This window comes from Pipistrellus hanaki (assembly GCF_964339955.1).
Source record: "Pipistrellus hanaki genome assembly, chromosome: 10".
Lineage (NCBI taxonomy): Eukaryota > Metazoa > Chordata > Mammalia > Chiroptera > Vespertilionidae > Pipistrellus > Pipistrellus hanaki.
In genome coordinates, this window is record NC_140512.1 from 11,570,561 (window position 1) to 11,588,132 (window position 17,572).

The 17,572-nt window shown below is 45.3% G+C and overlaps 1 protein-coding gene across 3 annotated transcripts in view; it reads right to left on the reverse strand.

The window, feature by feature from the left end:
- Positions 1–17,572, reverse strand: part of ZNF398 (zinc finger protein 398) — a 73,934-nt gene that overhangs the window by 14,717 nt on the left and 41,645 nt on the right. For 2 of the 3 annotated variants that reach the window (XM_084896869.1, XM_084896870.1), the window contains exons 2-3: positions 9,895–9,974; positions 6,410–6,805 (exon numbers count right to left, since the gene is read on the reverse strand). In XM_084896869.1, the coding sequence (XP_084752995.1) occupies positions 6,410–6,805; positions 9,895–9,918 (420 nt within the window). In that variant the 5' untranslated portion in view covers positions 9,919–9,974. Of the gene's footprint in view, positions 1–6,409; positions 6,806–9,894; positions 10,250–17,572 lie in introns of those variants that run through there. The other variant, XM_084896868.1, reaches the window with a different exon arrangement.

The following is a 17,572-nucleotide window of genomic DNA, read 5'->3' on the forward strand; positions in this document are numbered from 1 at the left end:
AGTGCTTAACTGTATTCAAATTAATGACATGAACAAGAAATTTTGGGAATAGCTATACTGGGCTGTGGTGAGTCTAGAAGCAATAGGACTCTAACTAGTCTTAGAGGACATGTAGATTATAAATAGGCTAAAGCCACAAATTGCTCATTTTTACATCATTTTTAAAAAATATATTTTTTATTGATTTCAGATGGGAAGGGAAAGGGAGAGAAACATCAATGAGAAGAATGTGTCATTGATCAGCTGCCTGCTACATGCCCCACAATGGGGATCAAGCCCACAATTACCAGGCATGTGCCCTGACTGGTAATTAAACTGCGACCTCCTAATTCATAGGTTGATGCTCAACCACTGAGCCATCCCCGCTGGGCTCATTTTTACATCTTGCTCAGCACCTAAAATTGGTCTTAGGGCAAATGTAGATACTCAATAGTTTATTTTAATCTAACTTCACTACACAAAAGATTTGTAATAGCTTATAATAAAAATACAGATGATAAAATAATGACAAAAATAAAGGATCAGGATGGGCTTCTGGTTCAAGGTTTTGAACTAAGCACACATGTACTTCCCTTCCTTCTCAGAGTTCCACTGAAATGACAGTATGTAAGATCACGAGGGACTTTATCTACAAACAGCACCAAGAATGAGAAGGAAAGGCCATCACTAGATCAGAATTCTTTTTTATTTTTTTAAATTTCTTTATTAATTAAGGTATTACATGTGTCCTTATTCCCCCATTATAGATCAGAATTCTTTTTCTTTTAAAAAATATATTATTGATTTTACACAAAGAGGAATTGAGGATAGAGAGACAGAAACATCAATGAGAGAGAAACGTTGACCAGCTGCATCCTGCACACCCACCACTGGGGCTATGCCCGAAACCAAGGTACATGCCCTTGACAGAATCGAACCTGGGACCTTTCAGTCAGCAGGCCGATGCTCTATCCACTGAGCCACGCCGGTTTCGGCTAGATCAGAATTCTTTTTTTTTTTTTTTTAAATATATTTTATTGATTTTTTTTTTACAGAGAGGAAGCGAGAGAGTTAGAAACATCGATGAGAGAGAAACACCGATCAGTTGCCTCTTGCACAACCCCTACTGGGGATGTGCCCGCAACCAAGGTACATGCCCTTCACCGGAATCGAACCTGGGACCCTTCAGTCTGCAGGCCGACGCTCTATCCATTGCGCCAAACCTGTTTCGGCTAGATCAGAATTCTTGATGAGTTTCTTACTGAGACCTGGAGGACGGGCTCCTGCTGGGGTCTAAGGTGCATGAGGAAGCGGACCTCCCTGCAGATGGGAAAGGACTGCAGATGAGGAACCCAGAGAATTCCAAGCTGAAAGCTGGCATTGAGTAGGAATCCAAGTGATGATAAACTGCAGTTTGAAGGTCTATCTTTAGAATAGTGGGCCCCCCATTGTCATCCTCATCAGCCTTGGCAGAGTGGGGTAGCAGCAGCCTTTACCACAAAACTGAAACCACACACCTCCCCTGTAAAGAAATTTCCTCACCTGCCTGGAGACAGCATGGGATTCCTATGGGCTGACAACTGGTACCATCTTCCGCCTGGCCGCTGGGTGGTCCCTGCACTGCCCATTTACTCCCTGCCACAGAGCCTTAGAGTGAAGCCCATCGATATGGAGCACCTACAGACCTAACCGTCCTGCAAAGGGAAGATCCTTTGACTCAACAGATTTATGCAGTGGCTGAGAAGACATGCCAGCTTCCTATAATTAACCTATTAATCAATGGAATCCTCGACTTATAAATATGAATATGTAATCGAGGATTACACAATATAAAAACCAATAGCACCAAGATGAGTAAATACCGCAAACCATTCTAGAAGGGGAAAAAACCCCAGTAAACTGAAAATCAAACAAACTCTAACACACAGTCCCAGAGAAATTCAAACACATATTGCATCCATTTAAAAAATTCAGGCTGTTTTTTAAAAAAATATATTTTTATTGATTTTTTACAGAGAGGAAGGGAGAGAGCTAGAACCGTCGATGACAGAGAAACACCGACCAGCTGCCTCCTGCACACCTCCCACCGGGGATGTGCCCGCAACCAACGTACATGCCCTTGACCGGAATCGAACCTGGGACCTTTCAGTCCGCAGACCGATGCTCTACCACTGAGCCAAACTGGTTTTGGCTAAAAAGGACCAGAAAAATAAATATTCTTGAAAAATACATAATTGTTCAAATAAAAATTAGAAAGGCTAGAAGGGAGGTCACAGAACTCTAAAAAAGTGAAAAGGATAAAGGGAGAAAAAAAATATAAAATAATAAAAGCGTGTGTGCTAGTTAGACCTGACGTCCTTCCGGTGAAGCTGAGGCTTCGAGGGAAGCTGGTGCTGGCAGCGGGGGAAGGAAGACCTACTCTGCATGAATTTCATGCCTTGGGCCTCTAAAATACATATATAAAAAGCCTTCCCCTTTCTCTAAAAATCAATAAAAATGTTCAAAAAGAAACACATGAAGGAAAAGTTAAAGTACAAATACAATAATCCATCACCTGTCAAATTAGTTCTGCGATGAAAATAGAAAAAATGGGTAGGGGATGAAATATTATAAATATAGGTTCATAGAAGAAAACGTCCCAGATTGAACGTTCTGATTGAAAGGCCACGACAACTGCCTATTACAAATTTAACAAAACCTACATGCAGACATATCCTCAATAAACTTTAGAAAAACCAGTATGAATAGAAGATAAAAGCTTCTAGAGAGAAAAAACACACACAGATACCTTACAAACAAATGAAAATTAACTGGGTAGTAAACTTTTCATCGATTGCATTTGATGTTGTGAGACAAAGGACCAATGCCTTTAAAATCCCGAGGAAAACTGAGTATTATTCAGCCGTAAGAAGGAAGGAAATTCTGATATGCTATAACATGGATGAACCAGGAGAGACTAGGTTAGTGAAATAATCCAGTCACAAAAGGACACATACCGTATGATTCATTTGTATGAGTCATTAAATTCACAGAAGAATAAAGTAGAATGGTGGGGGGCAGGGAATGGGGAAAAGGGGAGATAGTGTTTAACAGGAATATAGTTGTTTTTTAGTTTGGGAAGTTCTGGAGATGAATGGTGGCAGTTGCGCAACAATGTAAATGTACTTAATGCCACTGAACTGTACACTTAAACGTGGTTAAAATGGTAACTTTTATGTATGGTTAACCACAATTTTAAAAATTAACAAGTTTTCCGAGGGACAATTATTTTGAACTTGGAATTCAAAAGGGCAGAATAAAAACATTTTCAACTAAGCAAGGACATAAAATTTTACTTCCCATATACCAATCTAGCAAATCTGCAATATATATAATTTCATTAATAAATCTTTAAGAGAAATAACATTATTTAATATATGACTAGAGGCCTGATGCACAGAAATTCGTACAAAAGTAGGCCTTCCTTCCCCCGGCTGCTGGCACCAGCTTCCCTCCGGCACCAGGTCCCGGGATGTTTCCCTCAGGCTGCCCACAGGCACATGGACCCCGGCTGACTTCTCTCTGGCCCCAGCTTTGTCAGGAAGGATGTCTGAAATGACGCCCAGTCTAATTAGCATATTACCCTTTTATTATTATAGAATTTAGAATTTAAGATGGACGGTTTAAATGTTACCCATTACCCAGGGAAGACAATAAGTAACTTTAACTTACCCTTTCTGCTATTCTTATGGCAAATGCTAAGTTTAAACTATCCAAAAGAACTTTTGGAGGGTCTTCAAATAAAAATAAAACACACTGTGGGGCCCTCGCCGGTTTGGCTCAGTGATAGAGCATCGGCCTGTGGACCAAAGGGTCCTGGGTTCGATTCCAGTCAGGGGCACATACCTTGGTTGCAGGTTCCTCCCTGGCCCAGGCCCTGGTCAGGGCTTGTGCAGGAGGCAACCGATCGGTGTGTTTCTCTCACATCAATATTTCTGACTTTCCTTCTCTTTTCCACTCTTGCTAAAAATCAATGGAAAAATATCCTTGGCTGAAGATTAACCAAAAAAACAACAAACACACACAAAAAAATAAAACACACTGTGGGAAAGGCTCTCCATCAGACACTGACTCTGAGATCCTCCAAAGTACCTCTTCTTTGAAAGAGTCAGTTACCGTCATTTTTTCCATTTCTCCCTTTGCCGTTCACTCTTCAACCTATTCCATTCAGTCTTCTATCTCCATCACCACACTGAGACAACTCTTATCAAGGTCACCAGCCCATGTTGCCAAATCATATCCTCATCTTTCTAGACCTTTCAGCAACATACTCAACTCAGATGGCAATTCTCTCCTAGAAACGCTTTTTTTCCTCATCCTTGGGACTCCACAGACTTCCGTTTTGTTCCCTTTCCTACTTCATGGCCACTCCGCCCACCCCTGGAGTTTTGTTCTCTTGCTTCTCTACTTTCTCTCCTGCGGTAACCACTCCAGGCTCGTGATTTATACTGCAATCTGTACATCAATAATTCCCAAGTATTTCTTACCTTTGAGCTTCAGAGACCACTTAACGCCTCTCCTGAATGTGTCACAGGTATCCCAAACCTGCCAAAGGAGAACTCCTAACTCCTTCCTACCCCAAGGTAGTCCCATCTCAGGAAATGTCAACATCATCCATCCAGTTCTCCAAGCCTAAGTGTCAGTGAACCTAAGGTCTCTATGAGCATATACTCTGGGCTAAATACAACTCCATTATTTATACCTAGTAACAACGTGATCTGGACATGTAAGGGTTCTTATGAAAATGATGGAAACACTTAGAACAGTAAATTTTTATTCTTAACTCCTCATTCTCTAATTCTCACCATTAAGCCCTATCATCAAAACATCCTCAATCTGTCCACTTGTCTCCAGCTCCATTACTGCTACCTTCATCCAAGCTACTCTCATCCCCCCAAATATTACAGCTGCCTTTTTTCTCCATTTCTGTTCTTACCGCCATGATCCATTCTCCACAGAGCAGCCAAAGCGATTCTTTCAAAATGTATACCAGATGTTCTCCTCTGTTTAAAACCATCCAATTTATTCCCTAGGCAGGGGTCTTCAAACTACGGCCCGCGGGCCACATGCGGACCGCAGAGGAGTCTGATCCTGCCCGCCAGGTTTTTTGGGCAGTGAGAGCAGCCGAGGTGTTACAGTAGGAATTAGTAGTTCATATAGTCCGGCCCTCCAGCTCTCTGAGGGACCGTGATCTGGCCCCCACTTTAAAAAGTTTGAGGACCCCTGCCCTAGAGTATTAAGGTAAAATCCAAATTCCTTACCTTGGTCTCCAATGCCCTAAACCTATGGTTCACAAATCTAATACATATTAGAATCAGTGATGGAGCTCTAAGAATTATTCATGCTTAGGTCCCATCTGGATCTATTAAATCTGAATCTCAAGGTGAGATGTCCATCTAAAATTTAAAACCATATAAGCGATGCCTATGTTGAAAAACACTGCTCTACTCGCTCTTCTAGTCACGCTTCCGATTACTTGCTGCACACCTGCTAACTGGCCTTCTTACTCCCCCTAGGTATTCTTTTTGCCAGAAAGCTCTTCTTCAGAACTTCTCACAGTTGAGTCCTTCCTGTTAATGAGTCTCAGCCTAAATTTTAGCTCCTTTATGAGACTGTCTCTGACAGCCAATCTAAAATAAACCGTCGGATAGCGCCTTCATTTTTGTCAAAGCACTTAAATATAATCATTTTCTTGTTTGTTTATATTAACTTTCTTTCTTTGCTAAAATTTAAACTCCAGAGGAGTTTATAGGAATTGTTCATTGCTATGCCTTAAGGGAGCAGATGTCAAGCAAAAGAGTTAAGTGTTCAGGAAATATTTGTTGAATGAATGAATAAACAAACAGGCATGGTTGGGAACAAGCTGCCTCAAGGCTGTCTTCCATAGCTTAAAAATAATGTTTATTTTCTTTTGTTTTAAAGGCTATTCCGTTCAGAAAGGCTGGGCTCCAGCACAGCAGAACACTTCTGTAAAGGAGCTGAAGGACAGAGTCTACATCAACCTTAGACCTACAAATCACCAGAAACCCTTACATTAACCATTTACTCTACGTCCCTTCCCTTGTCCTCCCTCTAACTTTTTCACCAGAATTGCCAATAAATTAAAATAGGCTGGTTTAATGATATTTAACCAAGGTTGTGGCAGACAGGTAAACAAAGAAAAAGTGACTTGGGTGTAATGAATAAAAGAAAGCAAAAGAGGGGAAAAATCCACCTGTCAGATTTCCAATTTTGTATTGGAAAGTTTTCCAATCTGAAGCTTGACACTTCAAATGATCTGCTAAATTGAGCGTGAAATACTTCCCAAATAGATAAACACAAAACAAGGTCAAGGTTCCCAAGACTATCCCTTCCTAAGGACTGAACCCTCCATCTAGACGTGAAGCACTACCTTTGGGATATCTCCTTTAACACCCGGGGGCAGCCGCAGGATCCAGAAGTTCCTGTTCCTCAGCAGGTTCTCCAAGTTCTCCAGCCGCCTCTGCAGCAGCCCGTACTCCTGCAGCAGGGTCCCCAGCACGGCCCACTTGCCATCCAGCTGGTTCCCGAGATCAGCCACTGTCTTTTCACAGCTGGCCATCTTCTTCTCTGTTGTCCCTGTCCGTCCTTCTAGATGCAGGAGCCGCCGGCTGTGCACCTCCACCTTTCTCTCTATAGCCTGCACAGCGGCCACCACTGTCCACAGGGAGATGGCTGCAGTCTGCAGGTGGGCCTCGTTTGCTCCCGGGGGTGTGGGGAGGGGAAGGGGCTGTAGGGACGTAAGGCATTCGGAATCCCATTCAGAAGTCTGTGTGCAGTGGAGAGATGAGACAAGGCACTGAGTGTTAGAAGAGGCCCTAATCCAAACTTAATCGAGATAAGAACTGCTTCACTGGCTATCTGAGGGTCATCTAAACATAGTTTGAGTACTGCCTGCATACCCCTCATCGTCATGGAGCTCATCAGCATCAAAAGTCAAGAGAACTGCTTTGATGGGTCAGGGATGGATTAGGTCAAGACAGTGCGTGAAACTAGATCAAGAATCAGCCTGGCGTATTCCCTAGATGTAAGGAACTTTAGCCAATTGTTCTCAGGCTCAAGGTTGCTGCTGCATTCTCTGTTAGTGGGAAAGGCCCACATGAAGTCCTACATGCCCCAGGAACTTTCCAGGTCTCACCCAGTTCAGTGTGCTTACTGACTTGGGCTCTGGCCCTGTCCATCACCCTTCTTACAAACCACAACCATGTATCTGGCAGGTGTGGCTCAGTGGTTGAACCAGGAGGTTGTGGTTCGATTCTGGTCAGGGGATATGCCTGGGTTTCCGGCTGGATCCCAGTGTGGGGGAAGGTGGGGCGGGGTGTGGGTGGCTTTGATCCAAGGTTCCCTCTCATTATTGATGTTTCTGTCTCTCTCTCTCTCTATCTGAAATTAATAAAAACATAGTTGTTTAAAAAAACAAAAAACTCACAACCATACTATTCAGTAATAGCTGAACAAGCTTTGAAAGTTGAGTCTAGAGAGTTATAAAACAGAATTGTTTAATGTTAATACTGTATTACTCCACAAGGCAGAAAGAACTAGAACAACATGGAATTTTTAGGCAGGCAAACTTTGGTCTGTATAAGTAATTTTTGAACTAGATCTTCTAAGAAAGTAACAGGTTATCCCATCACTGAATGTACATTGAAACAGTATATTAAAAAAAAAAAATTCCTACAATAGGAGGTTGGATGAGCATGACTTCTACAAAGACTTCTGATGCCATGGTAACCGGCTCTATGGCCACAACCTCCCACTTCTTCAGCTCATGCCCTATCTTATTTTCATTTCACCTGCTCTGCATTCCCACTAAACCCTGACCAGTCCATTTGCTGCTGGTTTATCAGACTGTTCCAAGCTTTGCTTTCCTCCTCAGCTGATCACTTCAGACACTTTCAACCCTGTCTTTCTGCCTCACCTGCTGGGCTAACCTCCACGCTGGAATCAGTCCTGAGAGTTCTCATTCTGTTTCTGCAAGCAGGCTGGTAAGTCACCGAACCAGGTAAACTGGCGTCACCACACATCAACAGTCCCTAAGCTCAGCACGGACTCAACACTGCGTGGCAACCCCATACTGCTTTTTTCATTCCATGTGTGGCCACTACAACCCCCATGCCCTCTCCTTACACTTTAAAAAAAGCAAAAAACATTTTATTGATTTTTTTACAGAGAGGAAGGAAGATAGTTAAAAATATCAATGAGAGAGTCATTGATCAGCTACCTCTTGCACGCCCCGTACTGGGGATGAGCCCGCAACCAAGATACATGCCCTTGACCAGAATCAAACCCAGGACCCTTCAGTCTGCAGGCTGAAGCTTTATCCATTGAGCCAAACCGGTTTTGGCTCTCCTCACACTTTTACTACCGCGATCCTCAAACTAATGTGCATAAGAATCATCTGGAGAGTTCATGGAAATGCAGGCTTTGATTTGGGAGGTCTGGGAGGAAGCTTGAGAATCTGCATTTTCACAAGCTCCCAGGTACTGCTGCTGCAGCAGGGCCAGCCCCTCACGCTCAGAGGACATGGAAAAAAAATTAGGTAAAAACTCTCTGAACATTTTCCTTTTTCTTCACACCCATATGCACCTCAGACTCATTAATAACTTAACCCATGCTTTCTTTTTTCCTTCCCACAGGAAAAAGGTTCATCATATTTAAAACTAATCTCTCCATTTCATGCTCTGAATGCCAACTCCTTCCACTTTTTTGGGTACGTTCTACCCCCTCCCCCGCCCCCAACATTTCTTCTCCATAAGATAGACTTGCATTGTTCAATATGGTAGCCACCAATGGCTTCTGGGCACTTGAAATGTGCTTATTTTGTTTACTATGTGCTGTGAGTATATAATAAAATACACACACAGATTTTAAAGACTTAGTATTGGGGGGGGTGGGGGTGCAAAACTCGATCAATTCCTTACTTTTGACCACATTTTGAAACATTTCGTATGCACTGGGTTAAATAAAATAGGTCATTAACTTCATTTATTTGTCTTTACTTTGTAAATGTGACTACTAGAAAATACCAAGTGACACACGTGGCTTCCGCTGTATTTCTATTGGCCAGGGCTGGCACACACGTGCTCACCTCTACCATATGTTTTTAAACATTTGGAAAAGGAAAAGAAGATCCAAAAAGCAGAGATGGCATTCCCCTGTGCCCTATTCCCCACCTCAGTGTTCCTGCCCCCTCTTTTTCCTCTGCTTTTCTCATTTCCCAGTCACTCCTCAATAGCCCAGCCTGGTTCCTGACCCACTGAGACTGCTCTCCTCGGGGGTGGGGACCAAAACCTTAGTTCGCAAATCCCAGGCGTATTTTTCGGCCCCGAGTAGCTTGTCTAGTCCCTGCTCCTTCTCCCTGGGTGCTGGGTGCTCAGTGGGTAGCCTGCAGCCCTAGCAGCAGGCGGAGAGCTTGGCGCCCCGGGCCGCGCGGTCAACACCCCGAGAATGAACACGAAGGTGAGCCCGCCGGGGGCGCTCGGAGAGGGGCCCTGCCGCGTGCTGGGCCCGGGGGCTCCCTGTCCCCCGCATCTGTGGCTGTGCGAGGCCAGGGGGCTGCACCGAGGGAGACTTTGTGAGGATGCACGCGCCCGGAGCTGTCGAATGGCCCATGGCAACGCCACAGGGAGCCCAGCGCCCTGCGTCCGGCCGGCGGCCGGGCTGACACCGAGGAAACAAACCTCCGCTGGGCTGGGAGCCGCGGGCCTCCCGCCGCGGGCGGCCTCCGGAAGCCGGGGGAGGCGAGCCCGCCCAGACCCGACCCCCAGGCTCCGCCGCTCGGGCTGCGCCCTGACAGGCCCCGGTTCCCGCCCTCCTCCATGCCCCCGGAGCCGGCGCCAGGGCCCGAGCCGCCCTTACCGGAGCTGGGGCCGCCTCGGCCATGGCTCTGCGCCGTCCGGCCAGGCCCGGGCCGCAGTCGTTCCGGTCGCCGCCGCCGCCTCGCGGACCCTCACAGACGGCAACCGCTCGACCTGCCTTCCGCGCCCAGGCTCGCGCGGCCGTCGGGCCCGGCTGCTGGGGGCGCGGGGACGCGGCAGGGGCAGGGCCGCCGGCCTGAGGGGCTCGGGTGACGGGGAAGCTCGGCTGCGCTCGGCCCCCAGCGGCCCCTCAGCTGGCGCTCTGCGGGCACCGAGCGCACGCCGGGCACGGCCGCGGCCCAGACGCGCCGCCCGCCTTCCCACCCGCCGCGCAGCGCGCCCCCTGCCGGCCCGGCGGACACTCGCCCCGTGGCCGGACCGTCTGGGCTCCAGCGAGGTGGTTGCTCTGGGAACCACGTGTGGCGTTTTCTCACACTCGGGAGTCTCCGCAGCTTGCAGCGTGGGGCGCAGCCGCAAACCAGAGCTCGTCAGGGGAGTGTTTTCTTGCTGAAGGTCCAATAAGCAGGCACCGCCTGCAGGGAGGCGGGAGGCAGCCCGATTCCAAAAAGGCGGACAAGGGCGCAGCGCGGGAGCCCGGTGCCAGGGAGGCTGCTGGCTGGAATGGGTGGCACAGGGACGCACGGCTGCGAGCAGGAGGACGTGCCTAAATTGCACATGTGGCAGCCAAGATGAAGTGGTTCACATCCCACGTGGCCCGCGTTAGGGTCAAAAGCTAGTGCACAGCTGTCCTTCCGGATCATTGAGGTTAGGGTTTGCTAGGTCCGAGGTGACCACCTGGAAGGAAGCACGTGTTCCCCGTGGAGGTCGTGTGTTTCCGGTTGACAACCACGTGACCAGGAGTTTCCAGTGAAGCCCTCATTTCACACATGATCATGAGCACGAATCAGAGGCCACCTAAACCTGTATTTTAACAACCGAATCAAGTCACCACTGTCATAGCAAAGTGCATAAGTCACTAAAGTATGAGAACCGTCCTGTTGGGGCACCTGTATCCTGAGCTATTTTTAGAAAATAGCTACACGTGCAGCAGCATGTAAGTCGAATACACCTGAATATGCATTTTGGTCAAATGGAATATTTGGCAACTAAAAATTGCAGTTCTATGAATCAAACTATCACCATGACAGAATGAACTTCTAGGGGGGGGGGAAAGGAAAAAACCCTGAATTTTCTTGGGAAGGAAATTAATTTTTATAACTTTACTATTAAAAATGATTTAAAAATTTTAAAGTTGACCTTCACGTAAGAACAGTAATTTCACAGCCCTGTCAACTGCTGGATACCTCCATTAAACAGGGACGTTACTGAAAAAGGTATTTTCAACTGAGCTTCTTTAGCCAGCAAGTGTAGTTCTGCCAATATAATATGGTAACATTGCTATCAATTTATTAAATGGACCTTCCTCTAATAGGAACTTATTAGGGTAAAAAGACTACTCCTTTTTAATTCTTAATCTTCAAAATTTTTTTGGATGGTGATGGCATTTCAATGAAGCCATTTCACAAACTGAAGTTTTGTGCAGTTTCAAGAACATACATGTTTCCAGAAGTAGATTTAAGATTGTACTCATGCCCTAGCTGGTTTGGCTCAGTGGATAGAGCTTCAATCTGCAGATGTGCCCGAAACCAAGGTACATGCCCTTGACCAGAATCGAACCCGGGACCTTTCAGTCCACAGTCCGACACTCTATCCACTGAGCAAAACCGATTTGGGCTGGTCAATGATTTTTAGATTTACTTACGTAACTTATTTAGCTTTCCTTCTTATATTTCAGACCTCCCATTTGGGATCATTTTTCTTTTCTCCAAAGTATATATTTAATGTTTTCTTTAGTGAGGGTCTGTTAATATAAACTCTCTGATCTTCGAATGTAGAGCAGTTTAGCTGGGAATAGAATTCAGAGTTAACAGTTGTTTCTCTCAACATATGTAATGTGCTATTGCACTATCTTTTGGCTTTCTTTGTAACTATTGAGAAGTCAACAGGGAGTCCAACTATTGTTCTTTTGTAAGTGATCTCAGCTTCTCTCTGGCTACTTGCAAAGGTCAGAATCCTCAACCTCAGCCAGGAGATCAAGTTCATATTAGAGAGCAGGGGCCAGGTGAGGGGACAGTGGGAAGATCAGAGCAGTGGGATAAACACATCTGAGCAGAGCTGCCCTGCTCTGGGCAGGAAGGGCCTCCTCAGTTTCTTCACTCTTTGCAGGAAGACTAGAGATCAGATTCAGAAAGAGGAGAGGAAACTGGAACTCCTTTATGACCATTGAGACTAAAATGCTAGGGGGCACCCAGATTTGAACTGGGGACCTCTTGATCTGCAGTCAAATGCTCTACCCCTGAGCTATACCCCCTGCCATACCAGTGAGGCCCAATAAACACCCTTTCCCTGTGTGGCCACACCCAGAGCGTCTGTCCAGACACTCCGTCCACATAGCTTGGCTGAGTTGCCAGACCTGCTTTATGCTAACTCACCTTTCCACTTAAAAGAAGCAATAGGTTCCCTCCTCCCATAGCTCCACAACCTGTCCACCTTCAGTCCCTAGAGGAGAGCAGTAATATGGGGAGCCCTCCCTGACAACTGGAAGGATCCACACTCACATCTACAAGGTAGTCTTTGTGCAGAGCATCTGAAAACAGACTCAAAATGCCTCATGGAGCAACTCAAAGAGAGACACACTTGACTGGCTACAGATCAGAGCTCTCTGCCCAATGCTCACCCCACTCTGGGCCCGAATCTCCATACAGTCAGCCCTTTAACTGCCGGGGGAGATGAACAAATGACAGTCCCCAGGCTCCATGTCCACCTTTCTGTGCTCTGCTCTGGGATGCTGGGTTGGAGCCTCTGTAACCCAGGCTGTCCTTCGCCAGGTGGCTTCCTGGCTGGTCCTGCCAACAGAGCTGCAAAACGAGATGGAAGGTTGGAGCAGGAAGAAGCACTTGCTTTGGGTTCCTGTCAGTGTCACAAGGCAGCCACCATCCATCCAGTAGCAACAGTGATTGCCACGTGCAGTGTGGTGTTTAGGGGCCCAGCTTCGTCATGACTCTTCATGGACAGTAGCATCACCTTAGAGATCTGAGTTCCTGATCCCCAGAGGTAGTCCCCAAGCTGGTAAGACTTACCAAGTTTGTCCTCTTGTGTTTGTCCCGGCCCTGTAGTGGTGGCTGCTTCTACAGAAAGTACCTCCATGATACTCAGTCTTCCCTTCCTGCCCCTTTACTTTGAATTCCTGGTTATTGTGTATTAAATTGTGTCCCCCAAAAGACATGCTGAATTTGTAGCATCCCTGCAGCCCCCTTGTGCAGGAATGTATCCTCATTTGTAATGTGTCCCCAAAGATGGAATTATTTAAGATGAGATTCCCATGGTGTGGGTGAGCCCATAATCCAATGTGACTGGTGTCACAAGAAGAGAAGAGACACGCAGGCTGAAGACAGCCAGGTGAAGACAGAGGTAGCAACTGAAATGATGCAGCAGCTACAAGCCAAGGAAGGCTGAGGATTGCCAACAAACACCGAAAGCTGGGAAGAGGCCAGGAGGGATCCTCCACTAGAGCCTTCAGAGAGGGCATGGCCTGTCTGGTACCCAGATTTCAGGCTCTGGCATCCAGGACTGTGAGACAATAAGTTTGTCGTTTATATCACCCACATTATGGTACTTTATTACAGAAGCTACCGGAAATTGATATACTGGTTAACAATTATTTATATTAAATTCTGTTAAAATAGCTGGTTCGGTTTCTTCAAATTGAATCTATTGGGTGATATTGGCTATAAAGTCATATAGGTTTCAGGTGTATAATTTTATAATACATCATTAATATATTGAATCGTGTGTTCACCACCTCAAGTCAAGTCTCCTTCCATGACCATTTATTCCCCCTTTACCCTCTCCTACCTCCCTATCCCTCCAGGAATCATCATACTATTGTCTGTGTCTATGGGTGGTTTGTATATGTGTGTGTCTCCTTAATTCCTTCACTTTTATCACCCATAACTGGCTCAGTTTTTGTGTCTGGACTGGACCCTGGATACTTAACTCAGTATCATTGGGGTTCCAGGAAACAGACCCCCAAAGAAGGCATTGAGGATATATTTAGACTTGCCCTTGGTCTTCAAGGCTGTGCTTAGTACCTCCCTGGATTCCGAATAAGAAGGGATGGCCACAAATGTGCTGTTTCGTAGGCTCTCACCCGTCTTCGCCTAGAAGCAGACTACAGTATGGCCTGCATAAAACTGGTTTTGTCCATTTAGATCAAACAGGAAAAGAGACTCTTAAAAAAGGGGGCACCCAGATTTGAACTGGGGACCTCTTGATCTGCAGTCAAATGCTCTACCCCTGAGCTATACCCCCTCTTATTAACAACACTGTGCAACCAATACTAATGTTCTTTACACTTCCATTCACACACAGGTTGTTGGTTCTGACTCAGCAGCAAGCTGCTAGTCCTGTTCAACTGTGCATGCGTTCCTCACACCATAATTATCATTCTTTTCCAAAAAGGTACCATCCCTTGTAGGCATCAGCTTGGAAGTGCTGTTAACTGAACTCAAAGGGTTCACTACTGGGGGTGCTCCAATTAAGAACCAGATATGGCTGCCACAAGGCAGTTTTACATACTTTGATCAAGTAAAGGAGACCCAGGATTCATGTCCAATGCTCTGCTTTCTGGAGGCATTTAGTTAATTAATGTTGATTTCTTTTTGTTCTGTTCTTTTCTTTGTGGTTGGCTACTTCCATGTGGTTGAGTTCCTATCAACTCATCTTGTTTTATTGCTGGATCTGCAAAACACTATGCAGTATTTTAACAGTTAGCAACAAATAATATTTAGAACTGCCCAGTTCCATTTGAGGCAGCACAGCCTGTACCTGGCTTGGTATATAAAACAGAGGAAGCCGAAACCGGTTTGGCTCAGTGGATAGAGCGTCAGCCTGCGACTGAAGGGTCCCGGGTTCGATTCTGGTCAAGAGCATGTACCATGGTTGTAGGCACATCCCCAGTGGGGGTATGCAAGAGACAGCTGATCGATGATTCTTTCTCATCGATGTTTCTAACTATCTTTCTCTCTGTAAAAAAAAAAAAAAAAAAAAAAAATCAATAAAATATATTTAAAAATAATAATAATTAGGCACCAGAGAAACAGACAAAGTCTAGGACAAACTTCCTCTACCTCTCCAGCAAATGAGTATGGCTGAGGAGGTAAAAATGAAATGCATGAAGAATGTCACAAGAGACACTTAAGTCTCTAATACAAGTGTTGGAAATTTAGATTCCATGAGGCTGGGCCTGTGGAATAACAAGGAGCTATACTTTCATTGGAGTAAAAATCAAATAACATAGGGGGCACCTGGATTTGAACCAGGGACCTCTTGATCTGCAGTCAAATGCTCTACCCCTGAGCTATACCCCCTGCTAGAATGGACAGGCCTCCTCAGGACTTTTCTACTGGATAGCCACACCCAAGACACCTATTATAATGTTTATTGAGCATTTATAATGTGTTTGAGAAACTGTTCTAACACCTTCATATGTATGACTTGAAGCAACTTGCCCCAAATCACAGAGTAAGTGATGAATCAAGAACTAAATGACTATCACTTCATCCTGCTGCAACTCATATGCCCTTGGAGGATGAGTGTTCAGGGCTTTGCAGTCTCAGGACCAACCCTTCTCCCGCCCTGTGACCATCAGCAGTCCCATTCCCCTAGCTCTCTGCAAACTCCTACCCCTCTTATAATGGGGTTGCCCAGAAAAGCAGAGGGGATCTAAGCCAGAGCTTTGAGAGGACCTAAGAGACTTCTGGAAGTCAGAGCCCTTGAACTGAGATTTTCTAAATGTGTGAATTCATTAGTTTTCATATGAGTAATGTTTTCACACGGCACAGAATTGAGTACAAAATAGCATACAGAGAAAAAATAAGACTCTGTTATTATTGTGGTGATCCTTTTGCAATATGTACACATATTAAGGTAGTATGTGTACACCTAAACTACAACTTTATGTCAGCTATATCACAATATAACTGGAAAAATTTAATACATATAAAGTAAAAATTTAATACATATAAGTCTAGTTAACAACCTTCACCATACATACCCTGTTTCCCCGAAAATAAGACAGTGTCTTATATTAATTTTTTTCTCCCAAAGTTGCGCTAGGTCTTATTTTCAGGGGATGTCTTATCTTTCCATGTGCTACATCTTATTTTTGGAGGATGTCTTATTTTCGGGGAAACACGGCAGTTATGATTTTTTCACTTGTGATGAGAACTTGGATGATCTACTCTTTCAACAACTTTCAAATACACAGTGCTATACATTACATCCCAAGAGTCATCTATAATAATGAAAACGTAATTTGTTAATTAGACCAGACAACCTTCTGGATGAAGCTGGGGCTGGAAGGGAAGCCCGGGTCCTGGGTGCCTGCTGGTGGCGGGAGGGAAGCCAGTGTTGGTAGCCAGTGGAAGGAAGGCCTACTCTTGCACGAATTTCATGCATCGGGCTTCTAGTTTATCTTATAGCTGCCTTGGTTTCCTCTTTTGTGAAGTAGTCACAAACTACTAGTTAAATGACTCATGGTAGTCACTTAACTCTTGATTCTGTCACTTTGTGATTTGGGACAAAGGTGCTCCAAATTTCTGTGTCAACATCATCCATGATAAGGACGGTGATGGATGGTGATGGTGGTGGTGACTGAGATAGTACTCAATCAGAAGAGGACTACTGATGAAAACACCTATCTTGTATTTTTCCTGAGAGGAAGGGAGAGGAACAGAGAGTTAGAAACATCGATGAGAGAAACATAGAGTTAGAAACATAGATCAGCTGCCTCCTGCACACCCCCTACTAGGAATGTGCCCGCAACCATGGTACATGCCCTTGACCGGAATCGAACCTGGGACCTTTCAATCTGCAGGCTGACGCTCTATCCACCAAGCCAAATCGGTTTTGGTGTGAAGACATCTTTTAACAAAGGGGCACAGAGTCAAGAGGAGAGGGTGGGTCCTAACTTCATTCTAGTGGGGATGATGGATCTACAGAGACCAGGAAAGGCTGCTGGGAGCCTGGAATCCTGGAAAAAAGGACATCCAAAGGGGGCACCCGGATTTGAACCGGGGACCTCTTGATCTGCAGTCAAATGCTCTACCCCTGAGCTATACCCCCAGGTATGTGCTTTTCCTTCCTTCACACCTTTATACTCATATAGCCACACCCAGACCATATAAACCATCATAGCCCCTGTATCATTAGCTTCATATCCGTTGTCATTCCAAACTGGCTTTTCTGCTCTGAAGTCCAACCCACTTTCTTTCCCAAGTTTGGTGAATCCATCCATAAGTTAGTCACAATCTTTTGCTCACAGTGAGAGATAGCAGGGGTCTAGGTGCCCTCTTATTACTGAGAGGGGAAAACTCTCTTCCCACACCAAGCTCTGGGGCTGAGGGCCTGGCCCACCTTGTTCACTTGTCAGTTGCCCTCCATCTATCATCGTTTCTTCATCCATCCTTCTTTTGCTCTCTTTCTCCTCTTTTATTCACCACCTGTCTTTCCTCTTCCCACTATTCTCTGATGTCTCACTGCCCACCTCCCCAGCCTCCCTCCTCTCTTTTTTAAAAATATATTTTATTGATTTTTTTTTTTTACAAAGAAATAGAGAG